This window comes from Panthera uncia, assembly GCF_023721935.1.
Source record: "Panthera uncia isolate 11264 chromosome C1 unlocalized genomic scaffold, Puncia_PCG_1.0 HiC_scaffold_3, whole genome shotgun sequence".
NCBI classification, from domain to species: domain Eukaryota; kingdom Metazoa; phylum Chordata; class Mammalia; order Carnivora; family Felidae; genus Panthera; species Panthera uncia.
The window spans coordinates 108,106,299-108,131,774 of record NW_026057584.1 but is presented as its reverse complement, the minus strand read 5'-3'; the positions used below and the strand labels follow the sequence as shown (position 1 = coordinate 108,131,774).

At 46.6% G+C, this 25,476-nt stretch overlaps 1 protein-coding gene across 1 annotated transcript; it reads left to right on the top strand.

Moving 5' to 3' along the window:
* The first annotated feature begins 886 nt into the window (after positions 1-886).
* Positions 887-23,681, top strand: LOC125911701 (cytochrome P450 27C1). The gene is made up of 9 exons (XM_049615772.1): positions 887-1,494; positions 7,998-8,188; positions 9,366-9,565; positions 11,182-11,391; positions 12,432-12,595; positions 16,657-16,823; positions 18,007-18,085; positions 18,529-18,732; positions 22,130-23,681. Exons 1-9 carry the CDS (start codon positions 1,084-1,086, stop codon positions 22,244-22,246), a joined length of 1,743 nt encoding a protein of 580 aa, XP_049471729.1. The 5' UTR covers positions 887-1,083; the 3' UTR covers positions 22,247-23,681.
* The last annotated feature ends 1,795 nt before the right edge of the window (positions 23,682-25,476 follow it).

Genomic DNA, 25,476 nt, shown 5'->3' with positions numbered 1-25,476 from the left:
ACGCGGGGCTCGAACCCACAAACTGTGAGATCGTGACCTGAGCCGAAGTCCGACGCTTAACCCACTGAGCCACCCAGGCGCCCCTTTGCTTCACTTTCATACTTACTATAATTATAAAACTGGTGGAGATTCAACAGAGCATTAAAGGTGTAAACTACTAGTCAAAGAGTGGGTTATGTTTTGCGTGGTAACAACACTTGGCGTTTGTAGTTTTCGGTTTCGGTTATCGCTGCTGTTTCACCTCCGGCTGCACGAGGACGCCCTGCATGAGGTCTTAAGTAATGCTCTCCGTTTTCGGAGTAAGTGGTTGAGCGGCTCATTCAGAATATGGGCTCCCTTCCTGAAACCTGAGGACACACTCCTAGTCCGTCCCACGCCAAGTCCCTCCCTTGGCGGCCGCTTCCTTTCTGCAGCCAGGCCCTGGGGTCTGAGCCCCTGCTGGCGAACCGCGCTCTCTTCTCACCTTCCCTGGGAGTTGCGTTCCTTTCTCCCAGCCTGTGCAACAGGACCGGTCTTGCTGAGAGACCGGAAACAGGCCAAACGTTCAAGCCAATGTCCAGGCACCCCACTTCCTCACTTCTTGAAGGGGTGCGCTGGGGTAAAAGCCGGGAGGCCCTTGGAGGCCAAACGGAGACCGCGCAATTATCCACGGGAACTTGTGGTAAAATGATCATGTGGCCATTTTACAGTAGTATCACGAGCTATGTGCAAAAACGAACATTTCTGCATGTTGAATTATAACTGCAAGGCTTGAAATCATAAAGCGCGGTTTCCAAAATATGAAAAAAAAAAGGTGAATTCGTTTTTTTGCGTATACTCTCCATAGTAATTTTTAAAGAAGAAATGTTTTTTTCAAATCCCAGTAGACTTTTCTTTCCTTTTTTTTTTTTTTTTTTTTTTTTTGGCCATGGACAGAAATAGGGTTGAATTTAAAATTTTGTGGTTTTAAAGAAGGCTTAAGGGGTGAATTAGTGTGATGTGAAGAGAAGCTAACCGCCTGGTTCTCCGGCAGTCTAACCACAGACCACCCCCTTTCCCCCAGCCTTAGGGGAGGGAGTCTTTAATACCGGTCTGTGTAAACTGATGCCCAGGCGGAATGAGCTCGAAGAAGCGCCGCGCGCACCAGTTAAAGCGAAGCCAGGAGCCGCCCCAAAGGGCAGCTCCCTACACAAAAAAGTTGCTTCAGTCGACCCACCGACCTGGGCGGCCTCGATGGCCCTGCTGGCGCGAGTCCTGAAAGCCCGTGGGAGCCCGGCGCCCGGGCGCTGGGGGCTCCTGGACGCCGGGGCCCCGCGGCAGTGGCGGCCCGAGGGCGCTCGGCTGTCGGCGGGGGCGCGGGCCGAGGACAAAGGAGCTGGCCGGCTGGGGGCGCCGCGGGCCGCGGGCCGGACCGAGGGGCCCAGGAGCCTCGCCGCTATGCCGGGCCCCCACCCCCTCGCCAACCTGGTGGAGTTCTTCTGGAAGGACGGCTTCGGCCGCATCCACGAGATCCAGGTAGCGGAGCGGGAGGGGTCGGGGGGGGGGGGGCGCCCAGGAGGACGCCCGGGAGGAGGCGCCCAGGAGGGACTTCGGGGAGGGGGCGCCGGGCCAGGCCCGGAAAGGGACGCCGAGGAGGGGCGCACGGGAGGGACTCCAGAGAGGGATCACCGGGCAGGGGCGCCTGGCAGGAGCGGGGCTCAGGGAGGGGGCGCCGGGCAGGGGAGCCAGGGAGGAGGCGCCCAAGAGGGGGGCTCAGGGAGGGGACGCCGGGCAGGGGCGCCAGGGAGGAGGCGCCTCGGAGGGGTCTCACGGGGGGGGGGGGCACCGGGCAAGGGCGCCGGGGAGGAGGCGCCCAGGAGGGGCGTTCAAGTGGGGGCACCCGGCAGGGGCGCCGAGGAGGAGGCGCCCTAGAGGGGAGCTCAGGGAGGAGGCATCGGGCAGGGGACTCCGGGCAGGAGGCACCCAGGAGGGGGGCTCAGACAGGGACGCAGGGGAGGGCGCTCTGGGGAGGAGGCACAAGGCCCAGCGGGGAAAGGGATGCCAAGGAGTGGCGCCCAGGAGGGACCCCAAGGAGGGTGTACCGGGCAGCGGATGCTGGGGAGGGACGCCGAGCAAGTGGCGCCAAGAAAGAGGCCTCAAAGAGGGAGAGGGCGAGGTCCCCGGACCGGGCGCGCGGGGGAGAGGGCTTTAGGGAGGGAGCCCGGGGAGGGGTGCCGGGGAGCGGTCCCCAGGTAGGAGGCACCGGCGGGCGGAGGCGCGAGCGGGAGCGGGACTTGGCGCGCCCAGGAGAGGGGGTCGCGGTCCAGCCCCGGGAGCGGGAGCGCAGAGAGCAGCTCGGAGGTCTCCAGGGCACCGTGTCTAACAGACCGAGGTCATGTGGCGTCCGTTTCTAGGCCTTTTGGGTTGTGTTTTATAAATGGAAAACAAGCACCTCCCACCCTCCAAAACCTGAGGTTCAGAGGCCACAGGTAGCTTAGCCTCTTAAATGATAGGGTCACCACACGAATGTCAATGAACCTGGGCAGGCTGCCAGGACTGGGGCAGGGACCTAGTCGTTCCAACTACAGGGGGAGTGTTGGGACCGGCCCAGAGTGCAGTTTCCCATCTTGACCCGAGTTTTGCCTTTCCTCTCCCCACCGCAATTTGCAATCTGTCTTCCATTGCAAGGTGATCCTCCCCATCAAGGGTCGTCGGATCCCCTTTCCTCTCACTGACTGTGGCATCTGCTTCTTCCACTTGACTTCATTTTTTCAGGGCTCGCACCCCAGGGCACACTTACTTCTGGGCTCTGGGCCTTCTGACTTCTCCCAAGACCCCTTCCCCATTCCCACCCCCTTCTCCACCCCCCATTTGCTTTTGTTCAAAGCTTATTCTCCATCATTTTGTAACCACCCACCCCGGGTGTGGTCAAGGTCATTCCCTCAACCAATAAACATACCTGATGGTGCAGAGGCCCTGATTGGGTTGGAGAAGCAGAAACTTCATTAGGAGAAAAAACAGTAGAACTCCGGAGCAATTAAAAAAATTTTTTTTAAATGTTTATTGATTTTTGAGAGACAGAGAAAGAGAGAGAGAGAGCAGGGGAGGGGCAGAGAGAGAGAGGGAGAGAGAGAATTCCAAGCAGGCTCCATGCTGTCAGCACAGAGCCAGATTCAGGGCTTGATCGCACAAACCATGATATCATGACCTGAGCTGAAATCAAGAGTCAGAGGCTTAACCAACTAAGCCACCCAGGTGCCCCAGGAACAAGTTTAATTTGGCTGAAATTCCTGCCCCTTCTCTCCATCCCCTACACAGTTTTTCCTGGACATGCTTCTTAGAGGTGAAAAATGATTTTCTTTTCCATGTGGAATCTGTAAGATATCAGGATGATACTTTTAAAATGGGATTTAAAATGTTTTGTTATTTACTGTGGACAAGTCAATACGGCTTGATTTTTTTTGTTTTTGTTTATCTACTTCTATCTACCTCTGCTTCTATCTGATTTTATCCTCACAGTCTAAGCACCCCCCTCCCCTGTTTGTTCCTCCCCCCCCCCCCCGCTCCTCCCCCCCCCAGGGTTCTTTGAGAAGCAGACCACTGTTAAAACCTACATCTCTGGGAGGAGCCACCTAGAAGGCCACCTCTCCACAACCAGAAAGTGTCTCAGTTCAGATGGGTATTTTCCCTGCATCTGCCATGCTTCTGGCCATCACCCTAAACCCTGCCCTCCTGCCTGAGGCTCAGATGATACCTTTCACCATGGTCCATCATGAGTGGTGGTACACACCTGTCAGAGGACAGTCATAGAACTGACTCATCTGTGCTTTCTTGCAACATGGTAGATGGGCCCCAAGGGTTTCCAGCTTGGTTGTCCTTCTGGGCTCCCCTTTTCCTTTATTTCCAAATAGTGCTCATTTGCAAGAGCACGAATCCCCTTGTGACTCCTCTGAGGACCCCACAGGAGTGCTTTATGGCCTTGGGTTTCCCCACTTGAGGTGTGCTCAGGTTGTTCCAGACTGAATAAGGTTCTAGGAAAGCCCTCTGCCCTGCTCTCCAGGCTCCTGAGGCACTTGTAGGAGGAAGAGGGTTATTCTGTTACCATACCTCCAGCTTACTGTACTCGACTCGTGATCACAGAGAGTTCTATCAAGGCTTATACATTTTTTTTTAAGGTTTATTTATTTTTGAGACAGAGAGAGACAGAGCATGAATGGGGGAGGGTCAGAGAGAAGGAGACACAGAATCCGAAACAGGCTCCAGGCTCCGAGCTGTCAGCACAGAGCCCGACGCAGGGCTTGAACTCACAAACCACAAGATCATGACCTGAGCCGAAGTCGGCCGCTTAACCAACTGAGCCACCCAGGCGCCCCAATCAAGTCTTTCATGTACAGGTGGAAAAGGCCCAAAGTGTTGGCTGAGTCACTTGCCTGAGGTCACATAGCTAGTTAGTGGCAGAGCATACACCCTGACCCATGTCACCAGCAGCCATTTCAGATGGGACAGAACAGGAGGGCCCTGTGTTCTCATGCTAGCCCTCCACAAGCACCTGTGGAGTCTTGGCTAATCACTTATTCTCCCTGAACTCCAGTTGCTTCATCTGCGCAGAAGTCTGACCATCCTCACCCATCTCACAACCTATTGTGAGGTCAGGTGAAATTTGTAAACTGTAATAATAACAAGTAAATACTAATAATGAACATTTCTAGAGCTCCTTTCATGTGCCAGGCACAGTTCCAAGTCCTCTGTGTGAGGCAAGTTCTATTATTTGCCCGTTTTGCAGGTGAGGAAACTGAAGTACGGTGGACCTTAACTTCCCAAGGGTGCTCAGCTCGTAAACTGTGAGCTAAGATTCAAATTCCAGAGTCTGTGCTCTTAATGTCTATGCAAATTCTAAGTGCTAGGACTGACTATACTGTTCTGCAGTCCACTAGCAAAAAGTGCCATACATTATCCAGGTCATGCATCTTGTTCTTTCTCCCGCCTGGTCAGTTGCTCCCTTGTGCTGATGGTGCCCATTCAGTAGCTAGATTCGCCTGAGAAGTGACCCATTTCCCAGTAGTTGCTATGAACACTCATCTCATCAGTGGCTCCTTTTCAGAGACCCAGAGGAACATTCCAGTTGATTCTTAGTGTCTTTATCTATGGGTGGGAGAATGTCATCCAGGTTGATAAGGAAGTGAACATCTTCTACCTAAGGAGTAGAAGGAAGAATGGAAAGACAACAGACCCTCTGGCCTGCCATTTCTGAGGCAAAGAGTTGGGGTGATAAGAAATGTTGGCAGATGCCAAAGAGAGACTTAGTCATTTTCCCCATGCTCAGCCTTGGCTATGCCACACTGACCCAGGCTAGAGGGTACTTTCTCTCTCTCTATCTCTCTCTTATTTATTTGTTTAACCCATTTACGTTTATTGTAATTTCTCATTGTTTTTTGGTAACAGCACTATTGAGATGTATAATTTACATACCATGCAGTAGTCACCCCAGTCAATCCTAGAACATGTTCATAACCTTACAAAGAAACCCCATATTGTTTCTTTTAGCTATCACTCTCCAACTCTCCATTCCCCCAGCCTTCAGCAACCACTAATTTACTTTATGTCTCTATAGACTGGCCTATTCTGGACATTTCATATAACTGGAATCATAATATGTGGTCTTTTGCGTCTGGGTTCTTTCACTGAGCATCATGTTTTCAAGGTTCATCTATGTTGTGGCGTGTACCAGTACCTCATTTCTTTTTATGGACAAATAATATTCCAGTGTAAGGATATACTACATTTTGCTTATCCATCAGTTGAGAAACATTTGGATTGTTTCCACCTTTTTGCTAATTATGAATAATGCTGCTGTGAATATTTGGTATAAGTTTATTTTTGACATATGCTTTCATTTCTTTGGATTTATGTCTAGGAGTGGAATTGCTGGGCCAAGTAGTAACTGTCTATTTAATCATTTGAGGAACTGCTGGAATGTTTCTGAAAGTGGCTGCACTATGTACATTCCTACCAGCAGTGTAAGAGCATTGTGATTTCTCCACATCCTTGCCAGGGCTTGTTGTTACCTGTCTGTTTGAGTATAACCATCCTAGTGGGTGGGAAGTGGTGTCTTATTGTGATTTTGATTTGCAGTTCCCTGATGACTAATGATGTTGAGCTTCTTTACATCTGCTCATTCTCCATTTGTATTTCTTCTTTGGAGAAATGTCCATTCAAATAATTGCCCAGTTTTTAATAAGTTCATTGTTTTATTGAGTTGTTTTTTATATATTTTACATACAAATCCCTTATCATATATGTGCTTTGCAAATATTTTTTCAATTCTGGGGGTTGTCTTTACTTTCTTTGAAACACAAAAGTTTTTAAATTTTGATGAAATCCAGTCATCTGTTTTTTCTTTTGTTGTTTGTGGTTTTGGTGTTGTATCATAAGACACCATTGCCAAATTCAAGATCCTGAAGATTTACCCCTATCATTTCCTCTAAGAATTTTATGGTTTTGGTTCTTACATTTAGGGCTTGAACAATTTTGAGGTAATTTTTATGTTTGGCATGAGAGAAGGATATAAATTCATTCTTTGCCTATAGATATCCAGTTGTCCCAGTACCATTTGTTGAAGAAACTATTCTTTTCCTATTTACCTGTTTAATTGTCTTGGCACTGGCATCCTTGTTGAAAATCATTTGACCACAAATGTATGGGTTTCTTTCTTTCTTTTTTCAAGTTCATTTGTTTATTTTGAGAGAGAAAGAGAGAGAGAAAGAGAGCAGAGGAGGGGCAGAGAGAGAAGGAGAGAGAGAATCCCACACAGGCTCTGTGCTGTCAGTGCAAAGCCCAATGTGGGGCTCAATCTCATGAACCATGAGATCATGACCCTGAGCTGAAATCAAGAGTCGGATGCTTAACCAACTGAGTTACTCAAGTGAGCCTGTATGGTTTATTTCTGAACTCTCAATTCTACTCCAGTGGTTTAGATGTTTATTCTTATGTCAGTACTACACTGTTTTGATTATTGTTTTTGTAGCAAGTTTTGTAATAGGGATCAGGAAACCCTTAAACTTCACTCTTTTTTTTTTTTCAAGGTCATTTTTGCTGTTCTGGGTCCCTTGCATGTCACTATGAATTTTAAGCTTGTCAATTTCTACAAAGAAGCCAACTGAAATTCTGATAGAGATTATGTTGAATCTATGGGTCAGTTTGGGGAGTATTGCCATCTTAATAATATTAAATCTTCCAATCCATGGACATGGGATATCTTTCCATTTTTTAGCTCTTCTTTAATTTCTTTCAATGATCTTTTATAGTTTTCAGAGTGTTAGTTTTGCACTTCTTTTCTCCAATTTATTTCTAAGCATTTTATTCTTTTTGATGCTATTATCAATGGAATTGTTTTCATAATCTTACTTTTGGATTGTTCATTGCTAGTGTATGGAAATACAACTGACTTTTGTATTTTGATCTTATGTCATGCAAGCTTGCTGAACTTGTTTATTAATTCTGACAGTTTTTTAGTGAATTCTTTAGAATTTTCTGTATGTGAGATCATGTCATCTGTGATTAGAGATAGCTTTACTTCTCTCTTTCTAATCTGGATGACTTTTCTTTCATTTTCGCACTGGGGGCTATTTTTACAGGTTCATTACAGGTTGTCTGCAGAGGGTTCTCCCTCTGCAGAGTAGGGAGACAGAGCAGCTGAGGGCCTGGAACAGGGGGTTGGCACGGTCTTTTTGGCTAACGCCATTGAAGGCTCTGCAACTCATCTCCACCCATAATGACATTTCTCTCTTGTTGCTGCACACAGCTAAGTATTGTTAAAAACATAGCTCTAAAGAATAAGAAAACTTAGTGAATATGATTAATGATGTGAAAGTACGTTTATCTCAGGAATATTTAAAGTCACAACTCTGATTCAGCTCTGTATAATGTAGAGCTTTCCTCTGCCCCAGTTTTTTGCTCCCCTAAAACACAGAAATGTTCATGTCAAAGGTATATCATATCTGTGCATTTTTTCCTTTTTTGGTTTCTCCATGGTATTGCAGCAGAAGCACACACGGGAATATGGAAAAATCTTCAAGTCTCACTTTGGTCCTCAGTTTGTAGTATCTATTGCAGACCGAGACATGGTGGCTCAGGTGCTCCGGGCAGAGGGGGCTGCGCCCCAGAGAGCCAACATGGGGTCCTGGCAGGAGTACCGACATTTACGAGGGAGATCCACCGGGCTCATCTCGGCGTGAGTATGTGGCCTGGTCAGGCCATGGGTGGGAGTGGGGAGCCCAGGGAGACCCCTGCCTGGATGCTGGGCTCTGAAAACCAGCCTTAATAAATTGTAGAACTCCCAGTGGAATAGTGTCAAAACAGCCTCCTTGTGTGATTTCCTAAATACTGGTGTGGAGGGCCCTGTCCCTTCTCCTCTGGGAAGAAGTTAGATGGCAGGGACAAGGCTGGGTCACACTAGCCTGGTAAAGGGGGAGAGCTGTTTCTTAAGCAGTGCTCTGAGGCTGTAGGTGTCCATTCAGTGACAACCAAGGGGGAGCGGGTGCTCACAGAGCCTCTCTGTGGGCAGGAGAGGAGGCAGACAGCTACTCTAGGAGACCCTGGGGAAGGGCCGAGAGCCTTCCTCCGTGGATCACCATGTGATGATGTTCCCAACTCACAACAGGCTTTGATTATTACTTGTAAACAAGCCTCACGGAGACCTCTGTGCCCTCTAAGAAAGAGCTAATCAGCACAGTCTCAGGCAGGGAGGAGAACACGAGCCTCTGTGGATCCCCTGGTCCAAATCCTTTTGGTTTAGAAATTCCATCTGTGGTTCTTTGGTATATATGCCCTTATACATGAACTAGGGAGAAATACAACCATCGGTTTCTCAAATGAGGTAAATAAAAGCTGTGACTGGATGTCACCAGGATCCCTCAACTTCTGCTCTGAGGGAAATAATCAAACACCTCCTCCCTGTGGGTCCGGCCCCAGATGGGGAGTGGCCAAATGCTAGAAAAGCTCTTTGCTCTCTGCCCTATCACCTGCGGCTTGCATCGCTGTGGGCCCCTGAGCTCAGTTCAGGGCTCAGCAGTTCATACACATAAACTTTTCTCTCTTTTGCTAATCACAACAGCTTCATGTCTCTTTATTATAATATTATTGCAAGGTTTTTCAAAGGAAATCATATTCCTTTTATAAAGACGATTCCCAGTGGCAATCTTTCCCCTTAAAGTTTGCTTTCCATTAAAGCTCTGACCAACTGCAAGACTGAAGTTACTCCCCTCCCCCTGCACAGTGTCTTAATTCCATTAGGATCGGCAGATCTGGCTGGCTTTTTTATGGCTGGGGGAGCTCTCAGAGGTTCTCTGAGTTCTTTTCCAGAATGTCAATGGAAGTAAGATTATTTGAAACTCACTTTACTCTTCTAGGGAGGGTGAACAATGGCTCAAGATGAGACGTGTATTGAGACAAAGAATTCTGAAACCGAGAGACGTGGCCATTTTTTCAGGAGAAATCAACCAAGTTATTGCAGATTTAATTAAAAGAATCTACATCCTCAGGAGCCAGGCCGAAGATGGAGAGACTGTGACCAGTATCAATGACCTTTTCTTCAAATATTCAATGGAAGGTGAGGTGAAGTCAGGAGGGAGATGGAAGAATGGACACGTGCCAAACATAGGAGTTCTCATTCACTGGGCATGTCCTGTGTCCCCACAGGCATTGTGCTGAGCCCTGTACCCACACATGTGACCCTCACCTGCTAACTGAGCCCGGTGTACCGCCACTGGTTCGCACGTGGGCAAACTGACAAACCATCTCCATTTTTACTGGCAGAAACTTAGTCTCAAATCCGGGTCTTTTTAACTCAAGAATCATGCTCCTAAATTACCGTACATCTTGCTTTAGCACAATTTGTAAAAACCAGTAGAAGTTCAGAGGGCCTTTACTACAGTCATTGTAGCTTTTAAAATTTGTGTGGGACGGGTAGGACATTGCCATATCCTAAAATCAAAAATCAAATCTCAAAGGTATTCACTGAAAAGTCCCCTCATTCTCCCTCTCTCCTGACCTGGTGAGGTCACCAGTGTCTTCAAGGGATATTTTATGCACATACAAGGGGATACATGTGAATAGTCTTTTTACCTAAAACGAAACAAAACAGTAGCATACCACTTTATTCTGTACTTTGCTTTTTCCTAAGGAACTTCTGTCAGTTTTCTCCTTTATTTATTTATTTATTTACTCACTTACTTACTTAAAATTGTTTATTTATTTAGTTTTGAGAGAGAGAGAGAGCAAGACAGTGCACAAGCAGGGGAGGGGCAGAGAGAGGGAGACACAGAATAGGAAGCAGGCTCCAGGCTCTGAGCTGTCAGCACAGAGCCCGACGCGGGGCTCGAACTCACAAACTGTGAGATCGTGACCTGAGCTGAAGTTGGACGCTTAACCAACTGAGCCACCCAGGCGCCCCTCTCCTTTTTTAAAAGATTTTTTTAAAAAATTTATTTGAGAGAGAGAGAGAGAGTGCACACGTGTGCACTAGAGAGGGTGGGGGAGAGACGGAGAGGCAGAAGGAGAGTCCTAAGCAGGCTCCGTGCTGTCAATGCAGAGCCTGAAGTGGGGCTTGGTCTCACAAACTGAGATCATGACCTGAGGTGAAATCAAATGTCCATGCTTAACTGACTGAGCCACCCAGGTGCCCTGCCTCTCTCTCTCTCTCTCTCTTTTTTTTTAAAGCATGCTTACCTTACTTCAAATTTAATTTTTAAGTTAACTTTTTAAAGTTCTAGTAATGCTTGCCAAATCTAGTAACACAATCAACAGGGTGGAGTTGTAAACACTGGAAAATCCTGATGCATTGAGGCTGTTCCCTCTCTTCCTATGGCTCTGTTGGCCAGGGGCTCCCCCCTCTGTGGCCCAGAGGAGCCACCTTTCAATTCCCCAAGGTTGGGCAAGGGGCCGAAAGGTTGGGTGCTTTGGGTCCTGGGTGTAGAACAAACTGTGGGGAGGGGGGTGTGATGAGGTGAAGCCCTGCCAGGTGGAAGGAACGACCTGCCGGCTGTCAGCACTGAGTGTGCAGCGCCCTGTAACCCGGGACGTGGTGGAGAAGACGACCGGTGGTGGAACAGAGCCTCCCTTCGAAGGGCAGCTCCATCGCTTTTGAAAGTGACTTTTGTGGCTAGATATGGCCTGTTGATACTGCAAGTAACCTAGAAGCAGGTTTAAATTCTCTTTCCCGGGCAGGAGTGGCCACCATCCTGTATGAGAGCCGCCTGGGCTGCCTGGAAAACAGCATCCCGCAGCTGACCGTGGACTACATCGAGGCGCTGGGGCTCATGTTCAGCATGTTCAAGACCTCCATGTACGCGGGCGCCATCCCCCGGTGGCTCCGCCCCTTCGTCCCGAAACCCTGGAGTGAATTCTGCAGGTCCTGGGACGGACTCTTCAAATTCAGTAAGTGAAGAATTCAGGGGCACCTGTTGTCCAGCCAGCCGACCTGACTGCCTTTACTCGTGGTGTATCTAACGCTTGTGCAGACAGAGGGGAGCTCCGCGGGGGATGAGCTGACACATGTTATTTGGACCGCTTATTTGGACAGATTTCTTGGATGAAAAAAAGCGTGTGGGTGGCTACTACAAGCAACCTGACCGATTTCTCATTTTTAGATTCTTCTCACTTTGGCAAACTTGCTAGCAGTGATATAGGCAAGTAAATGTTGCCTAAGGGAGACGATGTCTTTAGTCCAGTAATTCTGTCATTGCTGAAAATGAGTGGGCCTGGGCACACTCATTTGAACATTCTTCTTTGCAGCTGTTTGGAAGAGACAAATTCCTGTTTTCTTACTGGGTGAAACAAACTAAGAAACAATACTTTGTTCCAACTCAACAAAGCAAGATCCATTTTCCTACATGGCCCAAAATTTCACTAAAAAAGTTTCCTATACTATATGTTGACTAACTTGAATTTAAATACATAAAAAAAAGAAAAGAATTTCCCAAAACAAAAGATTTCCAAAATGTTTATTAGAATAGTGTTTCTAGAACAATACTAACTTTGAAAGAAGTATCCTACGGTGCCTTTCGAAGAGGCCAACGTTCATTTGAATATATGTGTCCTGATGGACTTACTATGCCACTATCTTTTTTATGGTAACATGGCCTTTATAGTCAATCCATTGCCCCTTCTGGAAGCATGGTGGGATAAAAAAAAAGTGGGGGGGAAGGATCTGTATTCTTGTTACTCCAAACCTTTTTTGGCTATTTGATGAATAAAGCGAACATTTGCAAATATCTTCTAGATTATTTTCAGAGGAAAAAAAAAGATGCTTAGCTTGTCTTTAATTTTTCATTCATTTATACAGACAGGCCCACTGATGAGGTTCCCAGATTGATGGTAAATTAGCTTTGGAACCTGCCACAGATTAAGTTATCGGGAGGACGAAGAGATTGTTCTCAACCAGAATGTCTTTCAAGAGGAATACTCTTTTCAAACAGGCCAGATCCACGTGGACAATAAGCTGAGGGACATACAGTGCCACATGGACCGAGGGGAGACAGTGAGGGGCGGGCTGCTCTCTTGCCTTTTCCTCAGTCAGGAGCTGACACTGGAGGAGATCTACGCCAACATGACTGAGATGCTGCTGGCGGGCGTCGACACGGTGAGCGGCTTGGCTTTTCTGTCTTCTCCATTAGCAGAGCGTGGTGAAAGCCGGTGGCCTTTCCCAGTAATCTCATACGCATTTGTACCAGCTGGATGCCTGCCTCACTGCTGAAAGGCTCCAGGAGAAAACTCTAACGTTTAAATAATATATACGTATTTCAAACATAAAACCGTAATTCTGCAAAAAAGGTAATCCCCATTCACTTATCATGCACGCAAAGTAACAATTATGTTTTAATGCCTGAAAAATCATTCCTGATTTGCAAACATTGAACCATTCCGTCATGATATCAGAAATGAAGAAGGGACAGACATTAAAAACCTTATTGTTTATCATTTAAAGTATTGAAGGTCATGGAGAGCTCCACGGTTCATCTCATAAAGCCATGTAACTTTTAAACCAAAACTTACTAAAGAGGGCAGAAAGAAGGAAAAGTGTAGGAGCGCCTGGGTGGCTCAGTCGATTGAGCATCTGACTCTTGATTTAGGCTCAGGTCATGATCCCAGGCTTATGGGAACGATCCCCATGTCCAGCTCTGTGCTGAGTGTGGAGCCTGCTTGAGATTCTCTCTCTCTCTCTCTCTCTCTCTCTCCCTACCCCCCCCCGCCTGCCCCTCTCCCTTATTTGCACACGTGCGCTTTCTCTCTCTAAAATTTAAAAAGAGAAAGAGAAGTTTAATGAACAGTTTGACTTATGAACATGTGTGCGTATCAGTCTTAAAATCCTAATGAATAGATTTATTGTGGCAGATGCATAATGTACTGTGACCAAGGAAGGGTGGCCGTCAGAGTGAAACAGCACTGCCAAGTGACTGGGTGGGAATTCTATACCCTCCTGTTAAGTGACAAATGAAGGTGCAGAAAAGTGTGTGTGCTGTGCTCATGTTGGTAAAGCAAACGGTGGCCTGGCACTGGCCCGTCTGTGTGCATGTGGAGGAGGTACGGAGGGTGCACACTGGATTGTTAACATGGGTTACTGGCTGGGAGTGGGAACCATGTTTTCTCCAAAATCATTATAATAATGTATAATAGGATACCATTATTCATGTATGGAAAATGATACACATGTGGGTATAGTTACAGAGACATTTTTAAATTTGCTAAAAGGAAGTAGTGAAACAGGAAAAAGCAGGGCCAAGCTTTTAGTAATTGGTGGGAGAAAAGTTGAGTGAAATAATTAAGATTTGCCTGGTGCCTTGCTCTTTCCAAAGACCTTCAAAATTAAACAAGTAAGCTCATCACCTCAAAGCTTTTCCTTTACATGAGTGCTTCCTGGACTTTAATAAGGCACAGACCTCCTGTTTAAAGGGAGCACCCCTCCCCTCCAAGTTGACTTATTTTTATTATAATGGGACATAAACAAGTAAAAGCAAAACAATTAGCATTAACTCCTTATTCTTATGGATCTTCCACAACATAAAACAAAAACAATTTCAATCAAATACAAACTAACCAATGAAATCAAGGCGATCAATGAAAACTCTAATCAGCTGTGGGAATGTGATGGGTGGTGTGGGTTTCTTTGAATGCGGAAACCATGAGTGAGTGGATGGCCTTGCCTCTAAGCAGATTTGGGTGCATTGTGCCTCCTGCCACCTGGTGGTAGCTAAGAGCATCACATGAGGTGGAGCACAGAAAGGAAGGGACGGTCTCACAACTTCATATTCATTTCCTAACTTATTACTTTACAAAACCTTTAGGGGCACCTGGGTGGCTCAGTCGGTTGAACATCCGACTTCGACTCAGGTCATGATCTCACGGTTTGTGAATTCGAGCCCCGTTCAGGCTCTGTGCTGACAGCTTGGAGCCTGGAGCCTACTTCAGATTCTGTGTTTCCCTCCCTCCCTGCCCCTCTCCAACTTGTGCTCTCTCTCTCTCAAAAATAAACATTTAAAAACAAACAAACAAACCCTTTATTACAGTGTAATATATGCACCAGAAACTGCATCCACCGAAACGGTACAATTTGATACAAATTGCTGGCAGATACAGGATAAAGCACAATGCAGTCATTCATGAAACCACCACCACAATCAAGATCCTGAACATTCCTACCACCCCTGCAGTTTCCTCACTCTTATTTCAGTCCATCTCTCCCCACACCCCTGCCCCAGGCAACCGCCAATCTGCTCTCTGACACTGAGCATCAGTTCGCACTTTTCTAGAAATTTATAGAAATAGAATCATACATACAGTGTGTATTTTGCACCCAGCTTCCTTCACTCAGCAAAATGACTTCAAAGCAGTTTATTCTTTTTTATTACCAAGGAAAGACATCCCTTGCTTTATTGTGCTTCGCAGATAATGTTTTTGTTTGTTTGTTTGTGTGTTTACTAATAGAAGTTTGTGGCCACCCTGCGTTGAGCAAGTCTGGTGGGGCCATTTTTCCAACAGCACCTGCTCACTTTGTGTCTCTGTGTCATATTTTGACAAATCTTGCAACATTTCTAACTTTTTCATTATTGTTATATTTGTTATAACATAATACATATTATATTTGTTGTAACATACAATATATAAATATATATAATAAAAAATCACTGGTCTGTGATCAGTGATTACGACTTGCTGAAAGCTCAGGTGATGGTTAGCATTTTTTAGCAATAAAGTATTTTTTTTCTTTTTTTAATTTTCTTTTTTTTAATAATTATTATTTTTTTAACTTATTTTTTTAAGTTTACATCCAAGTTAGCTTATAGTGCAACAATGATTTCAGGAGTATATTCCTTACTGCCCCTTACCCATTAGCAATGAAGTACTTTTTAAGGTATGTACATTGGGTTTTTTTAAAGACATAAGCTATTTCATGCTTAATTGATTACAGTATAGTGTAAATATAACTTTTATATGCACCAGGAAACCAAAAAATTCATTTGACTTGCTTTGTTGTGATATTCATTTTATTATGGCGGTCTAGAGCCCAACACTCAATGTCTCCAAGATATGCCTGTCATATTCCATTGTCTGGATATACCGCATTTGGTTTTTCCACATAAATGTAATTTTAATAGACATTTCTAAGTGATTCCCTTACCATTTATAAAGAAGAACTTGTACATTATATATATTACAGAAGAGCTTGCCCTCTAAACACATATAATATTTATTACAGGGAAATGATATCAGTATGGCCGACTTACTTTAAATTTTTTTTAGGCAAAAGAAAGGGCATTTATACTGTGGAATTTCCTTGCTTATAAGAGAATGAAACACAGTCACATAGATAATAGTGAAAATGTGGTGAAAGTCTTGGAGGATAAAATAGAATTATTCTCAATAACCAGAAATGTAATTCTTCAGTCTGAGTGGTATAAAAAATGACACTGCTTGGGGTGCCTGGGTGGCTCAGTTGGTTAAGTGTCTGACTCTTGATTTCAGCTCAGGTCTTGATCTCAAGGTTGAGAGTTCAAGCTGAGTTGGGCTCCGTGCTGGGTGTGAACGCCTACTTAAAAAAAAAAAAAGACACTGTTTTGCATAAATGAGTTATTAAATCCTTATAAGTTGCTTTACTTGATAAGTGCATGGAAACAAGAGCTAATGAGTAATCCCGCCACAGATGAGGCAGCCAGAGCAGGCCTCGCCCAGCCATTGTGGTCTATGGAATGCCAGAAGGTTGAACAAGTTCCCCAGGCTGATGGGCAGTCTCAGGCCCTTTCTAGCAAAAGCCAGATGACCCTTGCAAAGAAGGTCCCAGGAAGTTCCAGGCACAACTTCGAGACTTGACCAGCATCCCCAAGTCCTCTCAGACTCCACTGAAGAGGAGCCAGATTGCTTTTAAGTGATCCAAAGAAGTTCTAACATAATTTTTCCTTTGGCCTTTTATCGAAAGAGCAATTGAATCACACAACTGATGTGACTTTCCAAAGTACTTTTTTTTTTCTGGAGTGAATTAGGAAACTCACCTTTGTTTTGGTAAGACCTAACATACTCCAATGGAGTTTTACGAATGTGACTTTTCACATATGCTTATGTTCACATGATTTCATGCCTGATGTTGCCTGCTGCTTAAATCTTTGGTGTGCTCACTCCTGTGCCTATGTCTGCCGGTTTCTTTATTAGACATCGTTCACATTATCCTGGGCAGTGTATCTCCTTGCGAGGCACCCAGAAGTACAGCAGACCGTGTATCGGGAGATAGTTAAGAATTTGGGGGAAAGACATGTCCCAACGGCAGCTGATGTCCCCAAAGTCCCATTGGTCAGAGCTCTGCTGAAGGAAACCTTGAGGTAAAAGCCTTGCCAAAACTGTGCCTTTTAAGTCTCTGATTTTTTATTGTAACGACTCATGCTTTTGACTAAAAACCGGGTCCAAAACAAATGTGCCAACATCCTTCAGTGGCCGAAATGTTGAGGAAGGAGTTATTTATGGCTATCTTTGTTCCCTCTCTGCCCTTGTCAGAATAGTAGAAAGGCTATTCTGTTTTACAGTTTGAAATATTAATTTTTCTTCATAAAGCCCCTTGGAGCCCTCTGCTTTAGTGATTTGGTTCATCACGCTCCCCAGGGTGCTCCTGGATCAGTACTCCTAGGTGTCTGTTCCTCTGAGGGTAAACCAGAACAAGACTGATTTATCAGGAAAATATTTTTGGGCTGTTTGGCTAATTATCAGGCCTGCTTACAAAAGACTGTGGTTCTCGTGTGGATATGCTAGTTGGACTGGAGACACCAAACAGCGAGGCTCATTTAGTCCCTGACAGGGCTTCATCGACACTCGGAAAAGCCGGGATGTGAGGGCTCTGGGTGGCCATGGGTGGACTTGGGTGGGAGGTGGTGGGATTAGGTGGCCAGTGAACCTTCTTCCTCCTTTGAGGTTCAAGGATCCTGAACACAGCGTTCCTCTGGGGAGGAAATGCCTTGACAAAGAGCAGAAGTTATTTATATAGTACCCACTACAATAATTGGATTCTCAGTCTACAGCATGTTGTTTAACCTTGGGGCGGAGAAAAATAACTAGCTGTATGTTTACTGGTATTTGTCAATTAAAGTTTTACTCAGAGTTTTCTCCGGATTGCCTCTCTAAGACAATCCAAACACGGATGTGCGTTTCTCAAAATGTGTTTCCTGGACCCCCAAGTCCTGTGGACTATTCCTTGATAAAGGGGTCCTGGGTGCATGTAAGTTTCAGAATTTCTTCCACACTCTCCCTCCTAGGAACACAGTAGTACGTTCAAGGCTCTGCTTTGTGTTTTGTGCACATTTTTGACTGTGGGACTTTCCTTTGCATCCCTCAGAATACTCGCTGGCCACAGCTAAGGAGCCACAAAGGTCCTTGCAAGATTTCTTAGTTGAAACCGGACCATGTGTTACGTTGTAGAAAACGAAAATGGCAAAATAGCCAGACTTTTCGAAAATTTAGTACAATATTTTAAAAGTGGCTGTTCCATTCCTGCTTCCACTGGTTCTTTTCCAGGCTGTTTCCAGTGCTTCCAGGGAATGGCCGAGTCACCCAGGAAGACCTGGTTGTTGGCGGGTACCTGATTCCCAAAGGCGTAAGTTTGGCTGCCAGCGTGTGGGCACTTGGGCTCTGCCGTGTGGCTGAATGGGAAATGTGCTGGTATGTTGAGGAAGCCCTTGCGCCCGAGCAAATATCAGTAGGTTCCTTTCCTTCTGCACGTATTGCACGATGAAGACGGGGCTTCGGAAGCGAGGAGCAGAAGCAAAGCCAGAGATTTTTGTAGCTCGCAAGCTTCTCCCTCCCTCCCTGAGAGGCCTGTGGACACAGCAGTTGTGGGGGTTGGTGGGTTGGGGGGGTTTGAAGGACCTGAATCTCCTGCTCAGCTCCTGAGGGAGGATTGCCATCCTGGGGGTCCTTCATGGCTCCTCCTGGCCAGAAGTGCCTCTGGAGGGACTGTCCACCTGGGGCTCTGGCCTCTGCTCTGCCTTCACGCCATCCTGTTCTTTATTCCTTTTCGGTTGCAAATGGTGTCCTCAGACCCAGCTGGCCCTCTGCCACTATGCCACTTCCTACGAGGATGAGAACTTCCCTCGGGCCAAGGAGTTCCGGCCGGAGCGCTGGCTGCGGAAAGGAAGCCTGGACCGAGTGGACAACTTTGGGTCCATCCCCTTTGGGTTCGGGGTTCGGAGCTGCATCGGGCGGAGAATTGCAGAACTGGAGATCCACCTCGTCGTGATCCAGGTAGGTGCGTGGGTCCGGACGTTGGCCTTCTACCTTGGCCTGGTTTACGGGGCTCTGCCGGACCAAGGCTTGGGTGGGAGAGGAGATGTGATTTGGAAAACTCAAAAGCAAGAGCTTCATGTTAAGTCCCTTTTATATTTTAAAATGCCACCCCCCACAGTAGCCACCTTCCTTAGTCCCCTGACCACCTGCTGAGCCTCTTGCCTCCTTGGACTTGTAGGGCAGCAGTTCAGGCCCTTGGAGGCCTGAAGGACCGGGGTGTGTACATGTGGGTGTTGTAGGGTGTATAGGGGCCCGAGAGCTCAACTCTTGTCACACTAGGAGCTCTGGGCACATGTGAATGGGAAGGTGTCAAATCAGTGGTCCTCAAACGTTATGGAGAGAAAAGGCACTAGGGGGCTCCTTAAAATGTAGGTTCCAGGACCCCACTGCAGAGAGAGTAATTTGGTGGGTCTGGGGTGGGCCCGCTGGGCGATTCGGACTCCAGTGACCACTGGGCTGCACTCCAAGAGATGTGTGAACCAGCCACTCACACAGCGCAGTGGTTCTCACACTTGTTTAGGCTGCAAAACATCAGGAAGGCTTTGTTCTTGTTGGAGAATACCTTACATTTAATCTCTTAATACTAAAATAGATGCTTTTTGGCCTATACTATACTAAGTAATGTCTGAAGGAAATTTCATAAAAGAAAAGACTTTGATAGCGAAAATTAAACCTAGGTTTAATTAGGTTTTCTTGCAAATTTAGGAAGACTGTGATGAACCTAGCTTAGCCATGGAAGGCCTTGGCCCAAGTTTTGGGAGCTATTGTCATTGATGTTGCATTGGAAGAACACGGAGATTACCTCATGACCCAAGCTCCCCATTTTACTGATGATGAAACTGAGGCTCAGAGAGTTGGAGCCACTTGCCACAGTCACAGAATGACAGGTGCATGGCACGACCCAGGCGTCTTGACTCCTTCCTGCATCCTCTGCCCCCCCATATCATAGAGGGGCTTTCCTGAAGCCTCACAGAGTTTAGAGCAGAGCACTGAGGGGTTGGGACCTTGATGACAGTGAGAGAGAGGGCGTAAGGCACCATGGAAGCCTGGTCAGCCTGGGAGGGGTGGAGAGAGATTCTGGATGGTGGGTGCTTGGGGCGCTCTGAGAGCTGGAGAAGTTGAGGGGCTACTGCCCAGCGGGAGAGGACGTACAGGGAAGTGTGGGGGGAAGGCACCTCTCTGGAGCTGGGTGGCTCAGGTCAGGGAAGCTTGGTGGCCGATGTGTGTAAAGGGCCATTCCCACCTCTGTCGGGATGTGTTGGCTGCTGGCAAGGTTCAGGGGTGTCACCAGAGCAGCCATCCTGGGGACCGTGGGACGCTGGCCCATCCAGTTGTGTCGGAGGTGAGAGGCAGCTCAGTGAGGTGTTGATTCCAGGGGGAGTAGGGCCCAGCTCAGCTGTTTTCTGTTTCTGACACTCTGGGCAGCCTTCTCAGCCATGCCGAGCCCATTTCCTTATTCACAAAATGGGCCAAATGCCTACTTCTTGGTTGTGTGGGGACTAAGCAGTGTCCATACACGGTCTGTGCCGACGGGCCGGGAGCTGCTGTTGTCTCTGCTCTGCTCTGAGTGTCTGCCTTCGGCTTTTCAGGAAGGTCTTAGGCTCCATAAAACTCTGCTATACATTGTGTGGCCACGTCCTGGACAGGCTGAGGCCATTTCCTACCAAGGGTCATTCAAGCAGGCGTGGAGCTCACTGCTTCCCCTGCTCTGGCTGCCCGAAGGACCAGAGGCCGCAAGAGCAAGAGAGGCCAGCCTTGCCCGATGCTCCTGTTGGCAGAGGTTCAGAAACAGGGTGTTTGGTGGCAGTGATGGGGTTTTGTTTGGTGCTATTAACATACAAATGGATCTGCTGCATTTTTTTTTTTTTTTGCAAGAGAGAGACATAGTGCAAGCGGGGTAGTGGCAGAGAGAGAGGGAGGCACAGAATCCGAAGCAGGCTCCAGGCTCTGAGCTGTTAGCACGGAGCCTGCCTGACACGGAGCTCGAACTCATGGACTGTGAGATCATGACCTGAGCCGAAGTTGGACGCCTAACCAACTGAGCCCCCCAGGTGCCCCATCAGAGTTCTCATTTCTACTTGTGCAAATACAGAAAGGGAACATCACTATTTGTAATTGTCAGGGAAAAAAGAGAGAGAGAGAAGGCACATGTAAACTGTGCTAGCAATGTGGAGGAGACAGCAAAAAATGGAGTTGTCGATTTTTTTAAAGTTTATTTATTTATTTATTTATTTATTTTGAGAAAGAAAGGAAGGGAGAGAGTGAGCACAGGAGGGGCAGAGAGAGAGGGAGAGACAGAGAATCCCAAGCAGGCTCCACACTGTCAGCACAGAGCCCAATGCAGGGCTTGAACTCACGAACCATGAGATTGTGACCTGAGCCGAAGTCAGATGCTTAACCTTCTGAGCCACACAGGCGCCCATGTGTGTTCTGACACAGGTATTTAGAGCAAGTTGCTGTGTTCCTGAGCCCACTGGTGGCCTGGAACGTCAGGCCACGGCCGCTTGGTTGGGGAGGTTATTGCTTTAGGCTGACGCATACTTTGGTGCTCTTTAAAACTCGTTCTGGAGGTTGTCTCTAGTTGTATCCTGAGCGGTAAGGCTGGTTCTCCTTCTGGACCGTAGAAATGAGAAATGGGATCAAAGGTACAGATCAAGAATATTTAATATTTTTTTAGCGTTTATTTACTCTTGAGAGAGAGAGAGAGACAGACTGTGCAGGCTCCAGGCTCTGAGCTGTCAGCACAGAGCCCGACATGGGGCTTGAACTCATGAACCGTGAGATCATGATCTGAGCCGAAGTCAGAGGCTTAACTGACTGAGCCACCCAGGCGCTCCCAGATCAAGAATATTTAAATTAAGGAGAAATTAAGGACATTTATCACTGAAGCCTGTTGGAATGATTCACCTGCCCCCACCCCCCGGCGGTGTGCTCCCCTGGGTCTGTATCACCTCAGATCCCCAGCCAGAGGGAAACCTGGGATTTCACTTTATCTCTCTGTCTTCCTTGCTCCTTTGATTTGTTCTTTCCCTCCATCTAAAGAGGAAGCAGAGGAGTTGGAGCTTTGAAATGGCTGAGAAAGCCTAAGTCATTTGAACATCGTGTCTGCGTACCTTTGTCATGTGAGCTTCACGGTTGCTCAGTGGACAGACCAGGCTCCTGTGCAGGACCTGGTGCTGCTTTCAGAAGCACGGCATCTCCCTTGCACCGTCCTGATGGGGATTGGCGTCCTGCCTACTTCCTGGGCTCCCTGCAGCCCGCGGCCATCGTGGGCAGGTGAGGGGCCCTCATTGGGAGCACTGCGAGTCCTGTACTATCCCAATTTTGAATCCCCCTTCTCTCTTTCTCTTCTTAGTTGCTTCAGCATTTTGAGATCAAGACATCTTCTTGGACTAAAGCAGTTCCTGCCAAAACCCACGGGCTTCTGACGCCAGGGGGGCCCATCCACGTGCGTTTTGTTAACAGAAAGTGATCCTGGATTTTTAAACCCAACCAGCTGCCTGCCACAAACCAGTGTCAACTGATGATGGTGGAGGAAGGAAACCGTCACTTTCAGAGGCTGTCTTGGGGATAAGCTGGCCTCCCTCCGTGTTTTGCAAGACTCATAAATCTTTAGGCAAAGTAATGTGAAAAGATTGTTTGGCTTTTGCAAACCAGAGCTGCCTTTTTTGGGGAAATGGCTGTTTAAAAACCAGTGGCACTGAATTCTCACGTCTCCTATGTGGTCTTACTTGATATTCAGTTAGGCGTAGTCTCCTATGCATTTATGCAAGGAAATGTTGGCTTGCTTATAAATTCAGTGCTTGAATATATGTTCTGTAATGCTGCACCAGGACCCTGTCAGGAGGCGAGCTCAACTTATTGTTTCTAATGTGACGAGGAAACGTGTCTCTGTAAGACCACAATTATGGGAACAATTGAATTGACAATTGAATGAACAATTGAAAGAACAATGAATTGAACTTATGGGAAGAAAGCGCCAGAGTCAACATTTTATCCTGAGCAGGGCTCAAAGTTAAAAGAACCATATTCTTACTTTTCTCTCCAAACTAGTGCTTCCTTTTCCAGTGACGGCTCCTAAAGAAGTTGAATGTTAGTTTTTGTTTAAAAGAAATAATCAATAAAATAGAGAACTCCTGGTGAAACCAAGAATAATTGGGTTTTCTAACTGAGTGTAAACACTGAGCAGATGTATAACAAAGAAAACCTGACAGGGTGGAATGTCATGGTCTCAGCTGAGAAAAATGAATTACAGAAGCATCGTGGGAAACAGCGTAACTTTAGTACATTTTTATTGCGAGGAAAAATAAACATGTAAATGGGCCTGCTGTAGATAAAATAATATTTTTATCTTCATGGTGTTAGTTTAAAGATCTGGACTGGAAACGTGATCCAGCGGCTGGTGCTTATGTAAGGCTCCAAGTGGATGCCTTGGGCCTCGGCACTGTTCGCTCGTGCCAAGTTCTGCTGCCTCTCCTGCTACTTGCTGGTCGCTAATAAGAAAAAACACCATTTGATAACATTCTCTCTGCATGGTCGTGCTTGAAACTGCTTGTTCTCAATCCCATAAATCTTTGCCCATAACGCTTCCCCCCAAATCACTTCCCTACGAATACATACCGTACGTCTCCCCTGCCTTTAGTTAGTCGGGCTGCAAAATAACCCTCCAGTAAAGTAGAAATCATATTCATTTCACATACTGTTTTTGTTAAAGTATGTAACAATATTAAGTCTGTGTGAGAAGACAGAATAACTGTAGTATGAGAGCTGTAAAAATATGTACAGTTAAATATGAAATGATGTCCTAATAACTGACAAAATGTTGGATTACTTTGAGGTATGTAAGCTTTTATAAACCAGCTATGATTCTATTCTGTTTGTGACTGAAATTAAAAAGAATTGAGACTAAGCAACCTGAAGGGACCTCTTATTCTACAAGGCACCCCCCCTTCCCCTCTTCCCCCGCCCCCCGCCCCGTGAACTCTGGCCCTGCCTGGCAATCGGCACATGCTGAAGAGCTGGAGTGCAGGTCAGGTGGGTAACCGCTGCTCAGCTCTCCGTCTCATGAACAGAGGGACAGACCGACCTTAGGAGCCTCCTGAGGTGATGCAACAGGAAGCAGATGGCAGGGACTATCAAGCGTTCTTACCAAAGAAATGGAAATTGTACTGGGGAAGCCTGTAGGTTTACTACCAGCTCATAGGAAACACAGAGGAACAAGTTCAAACTCCAAGACAGTTACCATATGGTTTCACTCATAAGTGGAATCTAAAAACAGAACCCAAATGAATAAACAGACCAAAAGCAGAATTGGACCTAGAAATACAGAGAACAAACCGGTGGTTGCCACAGGGAAGGGGTGGGGGAGGGGCAAACAATGGGTGAGGGGGTGTGGGAGGTCCAGGCTTCCCATCATGGCATGAATAAGTCACGGGGACAGAGGGCACAGCCTAGGGAATATAGTCTGGTCTGGTGATAGTGTATGCTGGCAGACGGTAGCTATGCTTGTGGGGAGCACAGCATAATGTATCAACTTGTCCAGTCACTGTGTGGTGCACCGGAAACTAAGGTAACATTGTGTGTCGACTAGACTCAAATAAAAAAAATGGTTTTGAAATGAAAAAAAATAAAGTGGTCCTTAAATGGAAAAATTAAAAAATTAATAAAATACACAACAACTTAAAAAAACAAAAACAACCCCCGGAAAAAACAACTCCAAGCAGATGCAGTCAGTAGAATCCAGAATATAGTGAGGTCTATGACCAATAAGTCCATTTTTTTCAGCAAATAAGTGACAAGGAAAAAGAAAAAGAGGAGGGGGCCTGTTGTAGATTCCGAGAGATTTAAGCAACCTATTGACCACACGTGATGCCGGATTTGGTTTGGATCCAGATTCGAGTAAACCGCTTGTACACAGACACTTAAGAGACGATTACGGAAATTTGAACACTGTATTTGATGATATTAAGGAATTACTGGGGTGTTGTGGTGTGATAGTGGTAATTCTTACATTAAAACGAGGGAGAGAGATACCAATGGTATCTCATTTGTGGATGAGCTGCTGTGATGTCTTGGGTTTGCAGTAAAACAGCACCGTTGTGGAGGGCCGGTGATGTGGGGGCAGGGGTGGAGGGCGCGGGGAGGGTGAGGTGAACCAAGGCTGGCCCAGTGTCGATAACTGTTGGAGCCGGTGAAGGTGGGTGGAGGATTGGTGACACTATTCCCTCCGCTTTGTGTATGTGTGTGAGCATTTCCATAATAAAAACCTGTCTTCAGAGGCCAACGACTGGATTGATTAATAACCTTATAGTTCATTTCTTTTTCATGACTATTCACTCACCAGCCACACTGACTATAAGCTAGCTTCTTCAGGGAGCCACACCTCTTCTTTCAATGAGTGTCAGAAATGATCAATTTAACTCACTATGGGACAGCCGCTGTGCTGGGATTCGGGGGACCTGGCGGCCTGGGGTCAGCCAGCTTTGAGAGCTGGGGACAGATCTGGAGCTGAGCAGGGGACACAAGTGGGTGAGAGCTCTGGGTGTGAGACTACAGAGCGGGAGCGCCTGCAGAGTGCGTCCCCTGCCTCAACGTTCTCCAGCTCCAAACTCCATTTCTTTTCTTTTTAAAAAAAAAATTTTTTTTAAACGTTATTTATTTTTGAGAGACAGAAGGAGACAGAGTGCGAGCAGGGGAGGGGCA

What these genes read in the sequence shown, in the direction of transcription:
- LOC125911701 (XM_049615772.1), top strand. Translation starts at nt 1,084, where the DNA reads ATGCCCAGGCGGAATGAGCTCGAAGAAGCGCCGCGCGCACCAGTTAAA. An exon ending in TCCACCGGGCTCATCTCGGC is followed by an intron (nt 8,189 to 9,365) that starts GTGAGTATGTGG and finishes TTACTCTTCTAG; the next exon opens with GGAGGGTGAACAATGGCTCA. An exon ending in GGTACCTGATTCCCAAAGGC is followed by an intron (nt 18,086 to 18,528) that starts GTAAGTTTGGCT and finishes TGGTGTCCTCAG; the next exon opens with ACCCAGCTGGCCCTCTGCCA.